The sequence below is a fragment of the Podarcis raffonei genome, chromosome 4 (assembly GCF_027172205.1).
Source record: "Podarcis raffonei isolate rPodRaf1 chromosome 4, rPodRaf1.pri, whole genome shotgun sequence".
Classification (NCBI taxonomy): domain Eukaryota; kingdom Metazoa; phylum Chordata; class Lepidosauria; order Squamata; family Lacertidae; genus Podarcis; species Podarcis raffonei.
The window spans coordinates 29,104,210-29,125,390 of record NC_070605.1 but is presented as its reverse complement, the minus strand read 5'-3'; the positions used below and the strand labels follow the sequence as shown (position 1 = coordinate 29,125,390).

At 41.0% G+C, this 21,181-nt stretch overlaps 2 protein-coding genes across 8 annotated transcripts in view; one reads left to right on the top strand and one right to left on the bottom strand.

Moving 5' to 3' along the window:
• Positions 1 to 2,534: 2,534 nt before the first annotated feature.
• Positions 2,535 to 21,181, top strand: part of ZAR1L (zygote arrest 1 like) — a 29,288-nt gene continuing 10,641 nt past the window's right edge. Inside the window, exons 1-4 of one of the 7 annotated variants that reach the window (XM_053386017.1) lie at positions 2,540 to 3,326; positions 5,092 to 5,184; positions 6,153 to 6,227; positions 9,041 to 9,538. In XM_053386017.1, the coding sequence (XP_053241992.1) occupies positions 2,598 to 3,326; positions 5,092 to 5,184; positions 6,153 to 6,227; positions 9,041 to 9,082 (939 nt within the window). In that variant the 5' untranslated portion in view covers positions 2,540 to 2,597 and the 3' untranslated portion in view covers positions 9,083 to 9,538. Of the gene's footprint in view, positions 3,327 to 5,091; positions 5,185 to 6,152; positions 6,228 to 7,075; positions 7,720 to 9,040; positions 9,539 to 21,181 lie in introns of those variants that run through there. The other 6 variants (XM_053386013.1, XM_053386015.1, XM_053386018.1 and 3 more) reach the window with 6 other exon arrangements.
• FRY (FRY microtubule binding protein) overlaps positions 10,271 to 21,181 on the bottom strand; it is a 151,384-nt gene continuing 140,473 nt past the window's right edge. The window contains exons 59-61 of the mRNA XM_053386021.1: positions 13,530 to 13,640; positions 12,528 to 12,730; positions 10,271 to 11,685 (exon numbers count right to left, since the gene is read on the bottom strand). Coding sequence (XP_053241996.1) covers positions 11,427 to 11,685; positions 12,528 to 12,730; positions 13,530 to 13,640 — 573 coding nt within the window. The 3' untranslated portion in view covers positions 10,271 to 11,426. The remainder of the gene's footprint in view (positions 11,686 to 12,527; positions 12,731 to 13,529; positions 13,641 to 21,181) is intronic.

Here is a 21,181-nt window from a genome sequence, read left to right as displayed (position 1 = left end):
TAAGTTCTAATCATTCAGGCAATGCATTCTTCATCTTCAGAGGCAAGGAGATAGGACAACTTACTTTTTCTCTAAAGTTATTAGCACACTCCCTCCCCCGCCCACCCTAAATAAAGCTTGAAGTCTGACTACAGTTTTCCCATTTATTGTTCTCTCACATGGGGAGAAGAGGCGTTCATAAGAACAGGTTACCCACGTGTTGCACTTTAAAAGACAGGAAGCTATAATAAGTGGTCATTCCTGCAATGTATCCATATTTTAAAACAATGGGATCCAAATCTTATTGTTGAAGGTTAGGGGGGGCGGAACTCTGTTTATTGTAAATATCAAATGCTCAGCAAGTATCAGAATTTACCAGTAATTTTTAACATGTTAGAATGGCCATGGTAAATGGAAGAAAAAGATTCTCCAGGAATTTCATCTGTGATACACAACTGGAATTTTAATCCATTTATTTGGAAATAACTCCCTTTGATTTCAGTGTAGCTAATCTCATTAACTCATGGAAGCTTCACATCTCCCTAGTTGTGCAGCCTAGTCCTTTCTGTGTTTACTTGAAAGTAACTCCCACTAAGTGCAATAAGCTTTACTCCTAAATTAGCTTAGGAGTTAACTAAACCTGAACCCCAAAAACAGTTTAGAAAGTACAGGTAAACCAGAACTGATCTCTTTGTTGCCTCAATGTTACCTTTAAACACAAAAACATATAATTGTGAAGGAAAAGCAACACAACAATCATATTTTTTAAAAAAAGATAAATGATTAATGATTAACAAGCCTCCTCAACAAACATGTGTCCACATACACCCACATTCCAAGAATTTTGCATAAAGATAGCATCTTTAGATGGTGGCAATAGTACATCTTGGCAAATTTATTTATTAATTTACAGGTATTGTAATGGGAATGTTTATCCAATACAATGAATCAAAATATTCAGCACTGTAACTGGGGAATTGTCCAGTAAAGTATGAGTGACCTACAGCATAGATAGGTGTAAGGTTTTATGAAAGATGTGCTCAATGCTCCTCTGAGGCAGTAATTGTAGGTGTGAGCTTGTGGGTGCTAGACATCCCTAATTCCTGAGTCCAGTAGAGGTTAGAAGTTAAGCAAGACAAATATACAAGCCAAGGCAGTTCCCTGACTAGGAAATCGCCTGGTGTGATGGACCATTGGAAGACAAAAGAAAGGTAATGAGCCATTAGGAAAACCAAAAGAGAAAGGCTTTGTGCAAGAAGTACAAACCTTGTATCATAAAAACACCAGTCTGTGCGCCTCCTTTCAAAAAGGAAACACACCCTGAATAAGCACCTGGATTCTCACACAACTTGGATATTGGGGTGACCAGCTGCTACATTCAGCTGTGAGACATCAGGAGCTGAGAAATGTGAGAGCTGACCCAGATTGGCTCAGCCTCCATGTTGGTATGCATTGTATGAACTGATTCAAAATCTGCAAATATGACTGTCAGAGCACACTTACTTTAACGTAAGTTCCATTGTAAATTGGACTTACTTAAAAGTAACCCTGTTGTGGAACAGGCTTTTATTTTCTTCCAGTGGTTGGGAAACATGCAAACTAATGGTGGGTTAAAAACATCCTCTTCAGCAGCTCAGCCCTGACTAGTACATCCCAACAAGGATGGAAACATTGTTTCTCCTAAGTCTCCTAAGTGAATATGTTTGCTTTCATTTTGCCAGTTGTCCCCAAATGTCTACTCTCTATATGGAAGTGGGGTTTTGTCTCCCTGCCCACAGGCTCCTGTTCTGTTGGGCATCTATCTGTGACAATGTCTGAACAGAGCAAATGTGCATTATATCTCACATGACATTGTCATACCTATTTACATGGGAATAAGCTCAATTTAACTCAATGAGACTTACTCTTGAGTTGCACTATAACTTATGTAGATCTGATCAGTGTTGATATCACATGTATTATCTGGGAATCAACAAGACAATTGGGATTTTGTATGCACTGGATTTTATACGAACTGTATTCGGATCTTAACCTATTATCTGTGTGAGGCAGATGGGCCCAACTGGGGGGGGGGAGGACTTGTGACCTTGCCCTCCATGTGCAAGAGACTATTTTAAACTAGCTAACTGCTTCCTACTCAAGGTAGCACAGTTCTGCAGAGCAGGCATAAGCTTGTATCAAGCAGCTGAAGCCAAATGGATTGCTTTAGCGTAAAACCGATATTTAGGCAAGTGCCTTTAATTCTCTGCAAGGGAGCACCCATTGGTTTCAATGGATATACCACAGTCTGAGACCTAGTTAATCAGTCTGGCCGACTTTTTAATGGGCTCGATCCAGCAGGAATGGGGTTTAGTTTGCACAGGGACGCTGGTATGTTTGTGTTTAACCTTTGCAAGCTTAGGAGTTTGCTTTGGATATTCACTACTTTGGCCTAAGTCCTGCCAACATCCTCCGCTAGCCATGGGAAGGAGGTCAAGAGTTTGCAGTTGGTAATAATCAATGGAGGGGCGATTATTACCGCTGGCCAGCATTAACAAGCACCAATTAAGACGCCCTTCCCCTCGAGGGAATAAAAGCCACGGGGAGAAGGCGAGCCAAGTTACCTGTCCCTCTGGGCTATGGAGCGCTTTGTCTACCCGTCCTATAGCATCTACCAAAGTTATGGGAACGCCTTCAGCCACAGCCACAACGTGGCCCCCAGGCCGCCATCTAAGCAAAAGCAGCCTGGCTGGAAGCAGAGCAAGAGCAGCAGGAGCAGCATCCCGAGCCCTTACCGGGGCCCCCTGTCTGCCCCTTCCTCGGCCCCGCTGCCGCCTCTGCCGCCGCCGCCGGCCTCGCCGGATTATTTAGACAGCTACAAGCGGGCCCAGCTGAAGGCGCTGCTCTCTCAAGTCAGCCCCGGCCTCGCCCCAAGGCTCCGCAAAGCCAGCACCAAGGAGGTGGGCACCCAGGTCAACCCACGGGTGGACGCCGCCGTGCAGTGCTCGCTCGGGTCCCGCCAGCTTCAGAATCTCCCCGGGCGGGAGCCTCCGCCGCAGCAGGGCCGCCAACTCTCCCCTTGCACCGAAGAGGAGGCGGCGGCGGCGGCGGCGGCAGAGAAGCCGCCGCCCACGGGGCAAGAAAGAGGGCCGCCATCCCAGCAGCAAGCCGAAGAGCCCGAGGGGAAGGAACCCCTGGAGCCGGAGAAGGGCGCTCAGGCTGAGGCGAAGGGGAAGCTTCCAGGCAGCGGTGAAGGAGAAGAATCCGCCCAGCAGCTGCGGGACGGGGAGGGCGACACGGCCCAGAAAGGCGCCGCTGACGCCGCCGCGGCCTCAACCGCCACTGAGGGCAAGAGAGCTGCTTTCCAGGTGAGTGGGCCTCTTGGTCTCCTCAGTTCATTCGCTAGGGGCGCTGTGGAGGCGCGGAAAAAAGGCGCGAAGGCAGCCTTATCGGACTCCTGAAATTCTCACTGAGGGAGTGAGGCGCCGCCTCCTACTGGAGACGTTTTAAGACAAGTCAGGCCCCTCTCCAGCTACTGTTCCTCCCCGTCCACTGTGGAATCCACCTCGGGGTTATATTTCGTGTTTAGCAGATGGACAACGGGCAGTTCTAACGGGTTTCAGTAAACAAGTGGGTTTAATAAGCAAAATAGGGAGCTCCCTCATTTCCTTTTTAGCTTCCTTAGCTGAAAGCAGGACCAAGACTCACTGAATGTTAATCTGGGAAACCTTTCCTGGCTTGTGAAGTTGCTAAATATACACTAGTGTTTCCAAACCTTGGCTCTCCAGCTGTTTTAAAACTACAACTCCCATCTTCCCTAGCTAGCAAAACCAGCGGTCAGGGATGATGGGAATTGTAGTCCGAAAACAGTTGGAGACCCAATGCTGGGAAACACTGCGCCTATTCAGGACTGTTATCTCCTTCTTAACTGCAGATATTGGGGTCTGAGTCTGCACCCTTTGGATTGCTAATCTGCCATGCACTTAATTTTTTAGAAGCTTAAGCGTTTTTGGTGAGGGGTGCCAACACTTCAATACAAGCCTGGGCAAGTTTAAATTGAGTTGAGAAAGCCAGACTTGTTTATAGTAGTTCCTCCCAACTTCTAAGCATGCCTATAGGGAAGCAAGCTCCACTTAATGTGGAGAAACTGTTAAGTACATTTAGGTATGGTCTGTGAAAAGCCACTGTCTTGTTAAGTGAGAGTGACTCCTGTGTGTGTGTGAGGGACCTGTGGCCCTTGGGATGCTGGGCTTGAAGCTCCCATCATGGCAAAGATTAATGGGAGTTGCAGTCAACATCTGGAGGGCCATATAATGGTTTTATAACTGTTGTAGTAAGCAAAAGAGGAATGAGGGTGGTTGAGAACCTAGTGACAACTCTTATTTACTGTAACCTTTGAGGTTAATTTGGCATGTAACCCAATATGGAAAAGGAATGATTTTGCATTCATGTGAGGAACATTTAAGGCTGTGAGAAATGAGGTTTTTCACAGCCACATCCTGCATGATTTTTTTTATTTTTGCAGTGGAAGACCACTACACTCAAAAAGACCTGGCTTCTGAGTAAATGTACATAAGATTGCAACCTGTGTGCAGTGGACTTAAGACTATAATTTTTGGGCTATGCCATAAGATTTCTGCTAGACCAATCTGTCAGCATTGCGGGGGTGGTATAAGGTGACAAAGTGAAGTGGGTATCTTTAGTCTTGTTCTTGCATGAAGATTAAGTTTTTTGGTGTTTGAATAAAAATTACTCTGCAGAAATCTTTGTAATACCCTTCTTGCATATGTCCATGAAGTATGAGCTAAATGACACAAGGTATATTTACAGTATCACTTCATATCTCGTGTGCTCCCACTGCTAGTTTTCAAAGCCACATTCATGTTGGCCACAATCCATATAATTCCTGTAGTTTATTGACAAAGACTGCTGTTGGATACATTTTGTCTTAAAACTGCTTCAATTTGACTAGATGTAGAGTAAGCATTAACAATAACATATCTTGCATTTTCCATTGCCTGCCTTAAACAATAAGCCTGCAAATAGTAATAGAGTTGGTTTAATACTATAAAGATTTCTAAATGTGGTACACATTAATTTAGTATGCTGCTAATCAGCTATTTTCTATTACAGTTCCTAGAACAGAAGTATGGCTATTTCCATTGCAACGACTGCAAGACCAGATGGGAAAGTGCTTACGTATGGTGCATTTCTGGAACCAATAAGGTATTTAGATGAAAAGACAAAATTTGCTTCTAGAGGGTTTGCTTTTGGGTACAAACAAAAGGGTTGCTGTACCTTACCAGAAAGTGGAGAATCGTTTATGAATTGAAGTGCTTCACAAACCTGCAAATGGTTTTTGAACATTTCCCAGAAATAGTTGTGTTTGTCTTTAAGGTGCCAAAAGCTTGTTCCTGCTGCAGCTGACTGATTTATTGTAGCATAAGCTTTTGTAGACTAGCAGAATGCTCATGCTAGATTTTATTTATGATACCACAAAAATTTCATCTTCTTGTCCAGAAGATAGCAAGGAAATACTGATGCTATTATCATACTACCCACAACTCTCTTGAACTATTACCAGTCTCTGATAATCAGGTTTCTTGTTCATTAATGCCTGACAAAATGCTAGTACTGGAACCTTTTCAGTGGAATATTTGGAGACACTGAATGGAAGCTGTTCCTGTTAGCTAAAAGATAGCTAACATCTATCTTATGATGCCTGAGTGGGAGATGTTTTTGTTAACATAGCACCTGTGGGTTAACATGCATCTGCAAAGGTCTTCCTAATGATCTCAGACTTCTGTCCGTCCTGTTGAAATTAGGCCTGAAAGAAGCCTTCCATTGGAGCCCATGCTTTTTTCAAGCCTAATTGCAATGGCCAGAAAATTTGGGGGGCTGCAACCAGGAAGGGGGTTAACCCTGTCCTCCCTACCTGTGAATCTCCCTGAAGCAGATATGTTTGGAAGAAAACTTTATATTTGCTTAAATAAAATGCCACCCCCCTGTCCTGACAAAGCTTGTCAAGGATGCAAGATAATCCTGAAATTTTAATATAGTGTTGTGAATCAATGAAACCTAACTGCCTGTAAACCTATTTTTGCTCTGGATGTGTAGCTTTTTAAAGAATTGACAAATCTAGACTTTGATCTGAGAAGGCTCTCTTCTAATGGCAATCACCTTCCTTTGCATAGGTTTACTTTAAACAGCTTTGTCGCAAATGTCAGAAGAGCTTTAATCCTTATAAAGTGGAAGCAATTCAGTGCCGTGTAAGTAACACGTTTCCTAAGATGTGTTAAACAGTGAGAAATACTTGCCTACCTTGAATGGCAGTGTTCAGGGAATAGAAAAAAAAATATGGAGAAGTCACATTTAGCTTCCTTTACTGTTAGCACCAAGACTAGCTGTGGGGGTAATTTCTAGGAGGCTTGGTATCAGTCATACGAGTTGGAAAGGACCACAAGGATCATCTAGCCCAACCCCCTGCAATTCAGGAATATTTTGCCCAGCATAAAACCTATGGCCCTTTATTAGGCAAATAGAAAACTGTATAGCAGGAGAAGGCAAACTTTTCTGTCAACAGGCAAAGTTCTCTTGGGAAGTAATCCTCTGGGAGCTACATGTTTGCATTGGTCACAGCTACCCTCTACACTAAAGACAATGGCTTTCCACACATTTTTAATGTGGGTGGTAATCTTCTTGCCCCACCCCACCCTCCTTGAAATTAGGCCCTGGAGCTGCAGGTTTTTCATTCATAGGAACAGGCCACTTTTGAGCTGCTTTCAAAACAAGTAGGACAGCCTTTCTCAACCTATGGGTCCCCAGATGTTGTTGAACTACAACTCCCATCGCCCCTAGCTAGCAAGGCCAGAGCTCAGGGATGATGGGAGTTGTAGTCCAGCAACATCTGGGGACCCACAGGTTGAGAACCGCTGAAGTAGAACATGCAACTATGGCAGGAGCCCTGAGCCAAGGTGGCACAGCGGACAGAGTGGTGAATTAGAGAAATAACAATAGAATTATGGAACTAGTATACTGTAAAATACGTCGGTAGCAGGAAGCCAACTTTGGGAGGAGAAGTTTGACCTGTTCACTAATTTAAATATGTTATCCAAAGATCTGTGCAAAGACTCGTTGCTCCTGCCCCCAGAAGAAAAGGCACATTGACCTCAAGAGGCCTCACCGTCAAGAGCTGTGTGGCCGCTGCAAAGGCAAAAGACTCTCTTGTGACAATACTTACAGCTTCAAATACATTATCTAATTTGTGCTGTTCTTGCACATGGCACCATGCACTTTGTTACTTGTTTCATAACATGGATTTGACCTTAGGTTTCTGACCCGGCATTGGATACTGGAGTAAAGATTTTTGTAAGGCTAGGAAATATTTGTAGTTTATTGGGGTAACTTGTAATGAATTTGAATTCCACTTCAATTGTAATAGTCGCTGATATGGAAGACTAGCTATAGTACATGAGAGCTATATTGAAGGATGGGAAATTGAGGAATTTCTATGTAGCAAAACTAAAATTTCTACAAGGGGCCAGGTTATCCCATTTGATGCTGTTTCATTTACACTTATGAATACTGTACTGTAATGACAAATTACTAATAACAAGGTGAGCTGTCTCTTTGCATACCTTTCTAAAACTAATAAAAATATTCTTAACCACTAAAGACTATAAACTATTCCATATATTGTCCTTTGGTACAATCTCTGCAGTGGAAAATATTTATTAAATGGAATAAACAGAGTAATTCTGATCTGGGCAGATGGCCTGCTTTTTCTTTTCTTTTTTCCCTAACTGAACAGATACCTCAGCATAAGTGTTAGATTTAAAAGTCATACATTGATCATGACTTGGAGAGTCTCTGTCCTTGTATGTTATATGCAAACAGTTGAGTTTCTTTCCTGAAGTAACTTATGAAGATGAATTTCCCCTGCCTTGTTTCGTTTTACAAAGAAACCAACTTTGTAAACTAATATGATAATAAATGCAATTGTCTTTCATCCAGTGCCAAGAATAAGTACCGTATTTTTCGCTCTATAGGACGCACTTTTCCCCCTTCAAAAATGAAGGGGAAATGTGTGTGCGTCCTATGGAGCGAAGACGCCATAGCCCTGCGACCCTCTCCCGGCTGAGAGAGGTGACGCGCGCCTATGGCAGGAGCTAAAGCAGCCCCCCGCGACCCTCTCCCGGCTGGAGAGGTGACGCGCACCTATGGCAGGAGCCTCCATAGGCGCGCGTCACCTCTCCAGCTAGGAGAGCGCGTGCGGGGCTAAAGCAGCCTCCTGCGACCCTCTCCCAGGTGACGCGCGCCTATGGCAGGAGCCTCCATAGCCGATCGTCACCTCTCCAGCTGGGAGAGCGCGCATGGGGCTAAAGCAGCCCCCCGCGACCCTCTCCCAGGTGACGCGCGCCTATGGCAGGAGCCCCTCTGCTGCGCCTTTCCGCTGCTCCCTGACCTGCTCTTTGGGGCTGGTGGTGGGCTTCCCCGCGCCAGCCCCAAAGAGTAGGTCGAAAGGAACCTGAAGCCTGGAGAGCGAGAGGGGTCGGTGCGCACTGACCCCTCTCGCTCTCCAGGCTTCCAAGGTAGCCGCCTTAAACGGCACCTTGTTTTAGAGCGGGAAAACAAGAGGGGGGAAATTCTTCCACTCTGCGCAGCGCCTCCTGCCACTTCACTGAAGGGGCGCTGGGCAGAGAGCGGAAGAATTTTTTCCCCTTGTTCTCCCCCCTCTAAAACAAGGTGTGTCCTATTGTCCGGTGCGTCCCATGGTGCGAAAAATACGGTAAATAGCACTAGTAGCAATTGTTAAAAAGGAAATATAGGTTGGTCTGTAGTGGCACTATTAGAAGCAGCATAGTTTGACATTAGTATAGATAGCTGTACAATGGGGTGATCTGAGATATATATACACACACACATTCTCTGTATAAATTTGGTATAGGACAGTGAGCAAGGTGAAAGACAGGATACCTATCAGTAGGGGAAATTAGGCCAGTTTGAGAAGGTAATCAGCTTTAGTTCGAGTGTCTCAAATAGCTTGGTTTTCTGACATTCACAAGCATTTTCTTATTTACAGAGCATTCTTCCAAACAGAATGGTGGCAAGGGTGTTTTTGTAGAGACAGCATTCAAGTCATGCCATGTAAGAGAGCACGTCTTCCTTGCTATTTAACAGGACTGCAACAGGCAGGCACAAAGTTGAGAACAGGCTTGCCACAGATGGCAGGGCAGGATACCGCTAAGAACCAGTGAAATCCAGCAAAAGGCAGAAATATTCTCCATACTTAAGGATTATGGAGGTATGCTATTGGTTGCTAAGCATAAAACTATCCTTCGTTTCAACAGTATTAGAGCAGCAACATAGTGCATATAAAATCTAAGTTGCAAGCACCTAATGGGGAAATGTGTAAAACCCTGCTTTACTTTCTCATGCACTCAGAACTATAGCTGGATCACTTTCCAGGCAGAGTTAAAACTAGGACAGTGTGGGCACTTATTTTCCAGAGCTGCTTGAGGAGCAAGAATTACATTTTCACCCCAAAGGGTACACTTCCAGCATATTTGCTTAGTCATAATAATTACTGTAAGTGGGACGCGGGTGGCGCTGTGGGTTAAACCACAGAGCCTAGGACTGCCGATCAGAAGGTCGGCGGTTCGAATCCCCGCGACGGGGTGAGCTCCTGTTGCTCGGCCCCTGCTCCTGCCAACTTAGCAGTCCAAAAGCACGTCAAAGTGCAAGTAGATCAATAGGTACCGCTAAGGTGGGAAGGTAAACGGCATTTCCATGCGCTGCTCCGGTTCGCCAGAAGCGGCTTAGTCATGCTCGCCACATGACCCAGAAGCTGTACGCCGGCTCCCTCGGCCAATAAAGCGAGATGAGTGCCGCAACCCCAGAGTCGGCCACGATTGGACCTAATGGTCAGGGGTACCTTTACCTTACTACTTCTGTAGGTTTGCATAAAATAGTGTATGAAGTCATTCTTGCAACCTCCACTTTCCCTTTACAATTTAAAGGTGAGTACCTTACTTCAATTTTGTTTGAAGGGCTGACCCCCTTAAGAGCAGAGAAACATACACCATTTTTCATCCAGCTAGGGCTATGCATTTGAAGCCAACTTCAGAATAAGCAGCCTATTTTTCAAAGCTGCTTCTGGTCAAATGAGAGATTACATTTGTTTCCCTTATGGGTATTTAGAAAGCAGCTTTTTGAGTGTTGTGATGGCTGCATGATAGTTCAAAACCAATTGAAAGCAATAGCCTTTGTACCGTATCATACACTTATTCCATATTAATCAGTAGACACACAGGCATCTTTGTATATATGCATATGTATATATATTATAATGACCTTGATATTTTAGTTAGGTGATCCTATTCTGATCAAAATATCAACCAAAAGGTACTTCACAAAAACCTTTAAGTGTATTTACAGAGTGAATAAGTGAGACTATGCTGCAATAAAAGTGTCTTAAATGTGCAAAAAGATTTGCATGCACCCATTTAACACATAACAGCAGTTAAGTGCAAGAAAAACTTACATATTACCCAAAAAAATATTCTTAAGTACAACTCAAAATTCACTTTCCATTTCTTAACTGTTAAAACAATGTATGTTAAATTAAAATATCCATGCGGGGCAGGTCAAAAGAATTAAAATCAGCAATGTGATGTTTTCCTACAAAATAGCAAGGTATACCAGACCAACCATCCTTATGTAATATAAATATATTCATAAAAGCAACCCTCTAGTAAAAAGCAGCCAAAATCTTTTTTTAAAAAATCTTCCTTGTCCATTCATAGGTACTTTGGCCTTAATAACAGACCTTTTACAACAGGATCTAGTACCTTCCAAGACAGTAGCCTAGCAACATCAGGAAATGTACTTCATAGCAGCTTGGTTTTTCCCCAAAAGATACAGTAATCATATTTAAGTTACAGTGTACATTTAAAACTGTAGTCCTTTACAACCTCTTTCATACACACAGGCTCTCAGCTTTCAAAAAGACAGTCTCGCAGTGTCCTGTCGCTAGCTTCATTCTGCCCATTTTTTAAACTTGGTCAAAAGGAAAAAAAATGTACAAGATTAAAAAACAAAACCATCCTCAAGTGAAGGAAAGATTGCACTTTTGCCAACCTAAAAATAAATTTCTAGAAAGGAAGTCTTGTTCAGTGTAGTAGTCTTTGGTATGTATGGAAGTCACTTCTTCAGTAGTGAACTGCGGTTGTCCAGTGAAATGCATTTTGTTTGTGCAGCTCAAAACAAAGGATTCTATGCTACCTTTGTCCTTGCAGTATTGCTACACGTTGAAAACACTGCCCAGCTCCTCTTGGAAAATGTTGTAAAGGTAACAAGACTGACTACAACTTGACCAAGTCTTTCTAAGGCTGAGAAGGCATTGAACCACCTCAGCCCAACATGGAAGCAATCCCAGCTTGAATGAAAAGGGGGGCACAAGACTTTTGTCAGAGACTTGTGCCGGAAACACTGGAGTCTGGAAGAAAAGTATTGATGACTCGGTAGCTTTGAGCCCTGCGGATCATGTCCCGGATCTCTATGTTCAGCTCCATCAGTTTAGTACAGATTTCTGTCAGGCTTTGATTAGAGCCCACTAGAGCGTAAGTGCCAGACTGCCCCAGTGTTTGGTGCCGGAAGTAAATATTCAGTAGGGTCTGGACCTCATCATCAGAACTGCTTCCAAAAATGTCATTGGGCCATATACTCCTGCAGGGAAATGAGTATGAAAAAAAGCCAGAGTTAATTTAAGGATCTCTCTGCTATTCAAGAAATAGATTCCCTCTTTTGTACAAGTTAAATCCCTTCCCAATTCCTCTGCAGCTACATATGCATATTTTGGGCAACTCGTATATACATTCCATGCCACTGAAAAATAAGCCTTGCAGGGAACTGCATGAGATAATAAACAATATAGGCACATGGGATTCACTATTAGTAGAAAAAAAAATTTCCGGTATAAGTATTTCCTTCAGGAATGAAGGTAGATGCCCATGCTTCTCTACCATGCCAAACTACAGAGAGGCACCTCTAGATGGGAAGCAGAGGAGGTAGCAAGGTGTTTCTGTAACACATTACTATGGGGATTTGATGAACTAAAACAACATTTTACAATAATAAGCAAAAAGTTCTGGCCTGGGTAAAGGTTTGACTAAATGATCAACTATAAGGAGTTGGTACATCTCTGGCCCAAACTATGCATGTGGAAGAAACCATTCATGGGAGCTGCATGCGCTTCCCATCACAGCTTGACAATCACTGCTTTGTGCAATGGTTTAAAAAAGGGAACCAAGTATAAGGAACTTCTCCCATAAAAGACACACAGAAATTAATGTATGATGCACTGCTTCACAACGTTTTCATTTAAATGAGGCTTGCACAATAAAAGTGCTTAGTAAATTGTGGCTTAAAATGATTACAAATACCTTCGGACTGAATCTGAATACACTTGTTAGCGCAAATGAAGATGTGTGTGTAAAGTTACACAGCTGTAGTCTTCTGAGAGGAAGAAAGGAAAATATGATGTATGATCAGCCACTTGATTAAGTTACCTGCATTCCCTTATTTGGTGTAGAGCTTTTCCAAGCTCATTGTTTTTCAGACACTCCAGCATGGACTGAATGGCTACTTCTGTAGAGGTGAACATGGGTTCAGAGGTACTACATTCTACAATCAGAGGTTCCATTGCAATGGCAGCACTAGCTTCCTTCAGGTTCTTCTTTAACTCACTCAGCTCTCGTGACATATTCAGTAGCTGTTAAGGAAAAGAGAATTACATTCATCAATGTACAGTGGTACCTCGGGTTACGTACGTTTCAGGTTAGACTCTGCTAACCCAAAAATAGGTTAATAACCTCGGGTTAAGAACTTTGCTTATGAGAACAGAAATCGTGCTCCGGCGGCGTAGCGGCAGCAGGAGGCCCCACTAGCTAAAGTGGTGCTTCAGGTTAAGAACAGTTTCAGGTTAAGAACGGACCTCCGGAACAAATTAAGTACTTAACCCGAGGTAACACTGTACAAGTATTCTCTATTGGGCATCAAAAATATAAAATCTGCACCATTCAAGGACAGGCAAGGACCATTCATTTCTTGCAACTGGGTGTTTGAATAAAATTTAAATACACATGTGCAAGATGCATAAGGAACTCCATTTGTGAATGTATACTGAAATACTGCTAGAAGAGCAAATGTATAAAAACATTACTGTACTTTATATCTGAGAAGATAAGCTCAGTGGTGATCTTTGGATATCCACTATCTCTCACGCCAGCCTACCTACCCAGAATTTTGAGGATAAAAGGGAGTTGGGGAGAACCCTGTATTTGAACTCCACACAGAAAGAGCAGCTTATAAATGTAAGAAACTAAGTACCCAGTTTGAAATCCACCTACATTTTCTCTAAACTAATAGAATGCGCTACACCTCCCTATAGTTATCATTCATCTTGAACAAGCAGCCCTCATTTAAGATATGTTAGATTGCTGTACGAAATAAACACCACACAGGAATGCATAGCAATTATTTCAGCAAAAGGCTTGATTGTAGCAACATACCTCTGGCATTGTACTAACTTCATGCACTTGTCCGATGAGTTTACAGTACGACTGAAAAAGCAACAGCAACTGGAAGTGCAGCTTATATAATCTCTGGCACAGTTCCAATTGCTAAAGAAAAAAAATTGTAAAAGGGGTAAGTTATTAAGAATCAACAGGTTGGACATTATTTTTCCATAAGCAATAAACTGTGAATCAGGGATTAAAAAACAATGCTGAAATAAGACCAAATACTGCTGTAAATAGGGAATATATGGAGAATATGGGAAGCATGTGCCATCTCTACATCACCAAAGTGAACTTCAGTGGCATTTTTTACCTCATTATAATGTGCATCACCGTTTTAATCTGATGGTGGCACAAGTGCTTGTTCCAAATGATCACAATAACTGTATTCAATTGTACAATAAACCATGGTTTCTTGTTATGGGAGCAAACAGTGAAGCTTCAGTTCATGTCCTTGGTCCTTGGTCTACCTCTGGCATGGCTTTTGGTTCTGGGTTTTGTTTTGTTTTTTTAATTAACTAACTATAACTTACTGTTACACTTGAAGATGATAAACTGCAGTTATCTTAAGTATGATTCATTTGAAACAAGCCAATTTTAAGCCAACTTTAAACCATGCCTTATAAAGCTGGCTTCTATGGTTATAAAGTTTACAATGCAGATGTAATGCTAAACAGGTTAATCAAAACTGAAAGTAAGAGGTTTTTATCTCATGGCCATGCTGGAGGGGAGCGTAGAAGCCTGAAGCTCACTGTGGCCTGCTGCCATTGCAATCAATAATCGTCTACTGTAACATCCAAACACAACTTTTGTTTAAATACCATTATATAAACACTGCACTTTTGAGGTCTTAGCTGGTAGTTGCTTAATTAGAATGCCTGCCTGCATTTATACAATCTACATTTTTTCGTAAAATAAATGTTATGGACTTGGCTCATTAAAGTTTGTTGTATTAGTCAAGGAAATAAAAATAAATGTGCTTTATTGGGTTGATGCAGGAGTTTCCCACTTCTTCAAAAGTGAAATTGCAATTTCTTTCAAACTGCATTTGTAACTTAGACACACAATGGCTGGCTAAATTGAAAACCTTAAAAATATACGACTTCCATGAATGGGTGCTTATGACTATAGTGTTGAACCACAATAGTTCTGTGCCATGACAATGCCTTGTTATGCAGAGAGAAAGGGGAGGTGGACACAATCCATTCTGTGTGGTCACTTGAAAGCAGCAGAAATCCTCATATTTGGATGGCATATCCATGTACTGAATTTGTAACTGGTGCATGTGCATCTGCCCTTAGGAAGGAAAAGGCGAGTTGGAGCTTCATATAGGAGTCATGTATAGTCCTTTAACACCAGGTAATTGCTGGTTCACTGCAGTGTATGAGCTCGCAGCTAAGGGCTGATGAGGGACAAGGAAGGAGGAGAGAAATTGGCTCCACTAAATTGAGGAATCCCTGAGATGAGAAAAGGGATTCCCTCAGTTGTACATGTGGGGAGGATGGATTTATCATATTCCAGGGGTATCATAATCTAAAATTGATTAGATTCCTTTATTCTGTATTACATAATGAAATTCTCAGTTTAGCCTAGAATGAAAAACTCTCATTTTAGAGAAAGGCAGTACAGAAATTACTTGTTTTAGTAGAGCCATTACTTCTGTTCTCTTCCTTCACACATTAAGCAAGTGAGGGCTTTGATTATTGTCCAAATAAAATTTATATAACAATTTCAAGTTGCATGTGACAAAGCGAGAATTTATAAATATGGTAAACTATATTCGAACTGCCCAGGAAACTGAGATAAAACATAGTACAAACATTTCTTGTAATAATAAACAGAATTAATAAGAACAAAAAGAAAAAGGGGGAAACGTGCTAAGAGTTAAAACAGGGAAATAGGAGAGTGCATTAGTCCATATTTTAATGGACAAAGAATATGAAAACTTTTAACTTACTGCAAGAGATTCCATTTGCTACACAGCAAGCATGGCACAGGAAAAAGGAAAGGAAAGAAAGTATAGTGTCAGTGTAATGCATGCAACTGGAAAAGCACAGGCTTCTTTCCTAGACTGCCAGCAGTATTAGCACTTCTCTTTACTTGCTAAGTGGTTCAGAATGTATCAACTGCACAACATGCACGGCAACAGCTGTTTAAACAAAATTTTGAATAATCACAGTTCTAATGCAGTCACTGTAATTATCTAGGTTTGAGCATAACTTTTTCTGAAAGCCAGTCTGGATTACTCTAAAAATAGGTTATTACACCTTAGAAATGAAACAGTTCAGTGCTCTTAAAATTCACCTATAGAATTCTTTGCACCCAAGGCATCCATTATAGTTCAGCGATAGACTGGCTCTGTAGCCAATCTCGTTGCTGACCAGGATTTACAGTTACAAGCTGCCTCCATGGAGTAAGAATGCACACTTTTAATATGCAGAGTTCCATTGAAATAGGCATGAACACAAAATAACTGCAGTTTTAATTATTTTGTGGCGGCTGATTATAAAAGCGTGTGAGGTTATTTGCACAGGAAGTTGGTTGCGCTAGCAGTTGCACATGGAGGTTCATAGTGTCAAATGCCATGCAGCTGATACAGTCCAGCACCATGCTAGTAAATATGAAGTCAAACAAAGAGATGAGACAAGCTATTAACAACTGTAGAATTGCACTGGCAGCTGTTTGCCAAAGCATGTTTGCATTTTGGGCATAAATCTCAACATTTTTCATACCCTGGGATACTATCTGAATATAGTATATTATCTGAATAATACAACTATTAACTACGGAATTTATTTTCCCTTCAGATTACCATAAGAATGTAAACCTATTGCCATTTGGCATAGGAAAAAGTAGGGAAATGTTCAGTTTTAAGCCAGGAATATGGGGTGGGTTGAATGTCTCCACAGGAATACTGATTTGTTTCAACCAGCCATGTTCAATGGCAAAGAATGTAAAAGGCTTAAGCCATTCCAGGACAAAGTAATAGATCGCTAACAGTGCAATTCTATACATGCCTACTCAGGAGTATGTTCCATTAAGCTCAATGGGGCTTACTCTCACAAAACAGGATACAAGATTGTAGTTTATATAATTTTATTTTAAAGAACATATACTGGAAAAATCTGGCATGAAAATAATTTAGCACCTTCTTTATTCATTGAACTACAATGAACTGTTGTTATTTGCTGGTATTTATATATTGTAAGTCACCCTGGAATTTTTAATGAAGGATGGTATAAAATGTTTTTAGACAGATAGGTTTGTATAAATGCTGATAGGAAGCCATGTACACTCTCGTCTAGCAAGAGTGACCTGTGTAAGGAAGCTTCCACACATGAATTTCCTTCTTGAATTTGTTTCCATTACTGCCAAAGATTGCTCCATGTGGGTGAAAATGTGTTGGTGCACTATCAAACAAATGCTTGCAAGATCACCTTAAATCCAGGTCCCGCAAACACAGTATCTGATGATCGAGGCAGCTAAACCAACCATCTGTTTGGCAGGTAAGTACCCACAGGTTCATGAAATGGGAGGAACTTTGGATTGGAGCTGCTGCTATTTGTAAATAGGTAAAGGTAAAGGGACCCCTGACCATTAGGTCCAGTCATGACCGACTCTGGGGTTGCGGCGCTCATCTCGCTTTATTGGCCGAGGGAGCTGGCGTACAGCTTCCAGGTCATGTGGCCAGCATGACTAAGCCACTTTTGGTGAACTAGAGCAGCGCACAGAAACGCCGTTTACCTTCCCACCGGAGCAGTACCGGGGATTCGAACCGCCGACCTTCTGATCAGCAAGTCCTAGGCTCTGTGGTCTAACCCACAGCGCCACCCGTGTTTTATAAATAAAAGTCCTCAAAGCATTTAAAGAAGACTTAGCATTTAGCTAAATCAAGATCATGCTGTAATCAACTGATTTCCCCCTAAGCATTGTTGTAATACAGAAATATCAGTTTTAATTCATTATTATCCGCCTTTGTAGAATCAACATAGTCACCTCAATAATTTTCACTTATTCAAAAGTGAACCTAGCTATCAATATTGCCGAATAAGAGTTTGGAAGCACAGTACAGAACCAAAGTCCTAAGGTTTGGGACAATGACCTCAAAACTGCTCATACTAACTTTCCCCTGTCCCTGTATATCACCAAACCCAAAGGGGAGCAGAACCAGTGTACAAAGAAAGAACAACAGGTGACACAAGAAAGCAAGACAAATGAGTAAAATGAAAAAGATTTTTTAGAAGTGCAAAAAAACCAAGAGCAGTAAAATTAAGAAGTTATGAGGTACAACATTGCCAAAACCAACAACCAACACAAATCATTATGGAGTGGGAAGCGGGGAGACAATGGTCATATTTCAGATAGACATTTCCTCATGCACTTTTTAATAAAATAAAATAAAATAAAATTTTTATTTACAGCTGCCCTCCCCGGCCAGGGCTGGGTTCAGGGCGGCTAACACCAAATTACAATAAAACGTAGTAGAAAAACACAACAACAACAACAACAACAACAACAACAAACAAACAGTTAATTAAAATACGGCTTAAAATACAGCCTCATTTTAGTAGTAGCAGCCCATAAATCAAGACTATAAAGGGAGGAAACATCAGATATTCCCCCGTGCCAGCTATCCATGCTGATCCTACATGGGCCAGCAAAAAAGCCAAGGGGAAATTTATATACAAAATCCCATATAAGGGGTCAGAGTGAGTCTAAGCCGAAGGCCAGGTGAAACAGCTCCGTCTTGCAGGCCCTGCGGAAAGATGTCAAATCCCGCAGGGCCCTAGTCTCTTGTGACAGAGCATTCCACCACATTGGGGCCAGTGCTGAAAAGCCCCTGGGCCCTAGTTGAAACCAATCTTTTTTTTTTTTTTTAAACTTCTTTTTATTGAGTTTCATATAAGTAACCAAAAAGAAAAAGAAATAACTTCACAATTACAAAAAGAGAGAAAAATACAAAACAAATATCTAAACATAACATAAGTATTATCTATTTCCGTTACAATTCTTTATCCTCACAATTATCTCTTTGTGTCTTAAGAACTTAAATCATTCTTCTACGCTCTATTGACCTCCATCCCTCCCGCTTTCAGGCTTCTTAATATACATAATTTATTTTCCCCGCAGCTAATAATTGTTAATAGTTTACACATCGTAAGGTTTATATCAAATCTGTTATAGTTTTTAGGCTTCTGTAATTCCCTTCAATGTATATCATAAATTTGTTCCAGTCATTAATAAACTTTGTATTTTTTTGGTTTCTGATTTTTTGAGTCATTTCTGCAAGTTCAACAAATTCAAATAATTTTGTTTGCCACTCTCTAATTGATGGGATATCTTGATTTTTCCAATTTTGGGCAATTAACAATCTGGCGGCAGCTGTGGCATACTGAAATAATGTCTTATCTTCGTTTTTAACTTCATCCCCAACTATCCCTAGTAGAAATGCTTCCGGTCTTTTAGGGAATGTATATTTAAATATTTTTTTTAACTCATTATAAATATATTCCCAATATTTCTTCATTTCTTCGCATGTCCACCACATGTGGAAAAAATTACCTTCTTTAACCTTGCACTTCCAGCAGTTCTTATTCCCAGTTTTGTACATTTTCCCCAACTTTGCTGGGGTAATGTACCACCTGTACATCATCTTTTCTAAATTTTCCCTGAGTGTTACACAAGCTGTAAATTTCATTCCACTAGTCCATAATTTCTGCCATTTGTCATACTCTATATTATACCCCAGATCCATTGCCCATCTCGTCATTACCCCCTTTATTTCCTCATCTTTGGTATCCCACTCTAATAATATGTTATACATTTTGGATAGTAATTTGGATTTGCCTTCAATTATCTCTATCTGAAACTTAGATTTTTTTTCATTCATTCCTACTTTTTTATCATCTCTCCATACTGCATTTATTTGATGGAATTGTAACCAGCCCGTTAATTTGTCTTTCAACTCCTCGTAAGGTCTCATCCTCCATCCATTTTCTGATCCTGTCAGTAGGTCCTCATAAGTCAGCCTTTCTCCCTCCATATTTGCCTTTTTAGTTATTAGAATATCCATTGGTGATAACCACCAGGGCGTCTTCCATTCCAGGAGTTTTTTATTTCTTTCCCACACTTCGAGTAGGGGTCCTCTAAAAATATGATTTGAGAATCCTTTATGTATCTTCTCTTTATTCTGCCATAAATAGGCATGCCAGCCGAACCTGTTGTCGAACCCCTCTAGGTCCAACAGGTCGGTATTTTCCAGATTAATCCAGTCTTTAATCCAACAAAGGCTGGCAGCCTCAAAATATAACTTCAGGTTAGGTACTGAGAAGCCCCCTCTTTCTTTTCGATCTGTAAGGATTTTGAATCTGATTCTTGGCCTTTTGCCCTGCCATATGAATTTCGACAGGGTTCTTTGCCAATCTGTGAATATTTTGGATCCTCTAATCACTGGGATGTTCTGAAACAAAAAAAGCATTCTCGGGAGTAGATTCATTTTTATCGCCGCCATTCTTCCCCTCCACGAAAGTTTCACTCTATTCCACATATCTATTTCTTTCTTGATCTCCTTCCATGTTGTAAGGTAATTATCTTGAATTAAATTTATATTTTTTGTGGTTAACCAGATACCCAAATATTTTATTTTTTTTACCACCTTAATTCCGTGCTGTTCCTCCAATTTTTCACTTTCTTTTTTTCCCAAATTTTTAATCAGCATTTTTGTCTTTAATTTATTTAATTTAAACCCTGATAGTTTACCGAAATCTTCTAGCATTTCCAAGGCCCTGCCAACACTTTTTTGCGGGTTTTCCATAGATAACATTAAGTCGTCCGCGTATGCTTTTAATTTGAATTCCTTTGTTCCTATTTTGATCCCTCGGATCTCAGATGCTGCTCTCATTTTATTTAGAATTATCTCTAGTGCCATAATGAATAAAAGAGGGGATAGAGGGCACCCCTGTCTTGTTCCTTTTTCAATTTTAAAGGAATTTGTTAAGTTGTTATTTATAATCAATTTTGCATCTTGATTCGAGTATATTGCCTTTATTCCGTTCATAAACTCGCCCTCTAACCCTGCTCTTTCCATGCTCTTCAGTAGGAACTTCCAAGAGACATTATCAAATGCCTTTTCTGCGTCTCTAAAAATTAGTGCCGCAGGTATTTCGTTCTTACACTCCAGATATTCTATAATGTTTATGGTATGCCTTACGTTATCTTTGAGGAACCTATTTGGAAGGAATCCTGCTTGATCCTTATGTATTATATTTACTAGGCACTTTTTAAGTCTACTTGCCATCACTTCCGCAAAAATTTTATAATCGTTATTTAAAAGTGATATGGGTCTATAATTTTTAATGTTCAATTTGTCCGTATCTGGTTTAGGGATCATCGTAATATGAGCCTCCCTCCATGTCTCTGGTATTCTTCCTCCTCTCAATATACCGTTCATGATGTTACATAGCACTGGTGTTAATTGGTTTTCAAATACTTTGTAATATTTAGCTGACAATCCATCTGGTCCTGGGGCTTTCCCTATTTTCATTTTCTTTATCGCCTTTTGGATCTCTTCTGCTTTTATAGGGTTATTAAGTTGGGTTCTTTCTTCCTCTGTTATGGTTCTCCCGTTATATTCTTCTAGGTATTTT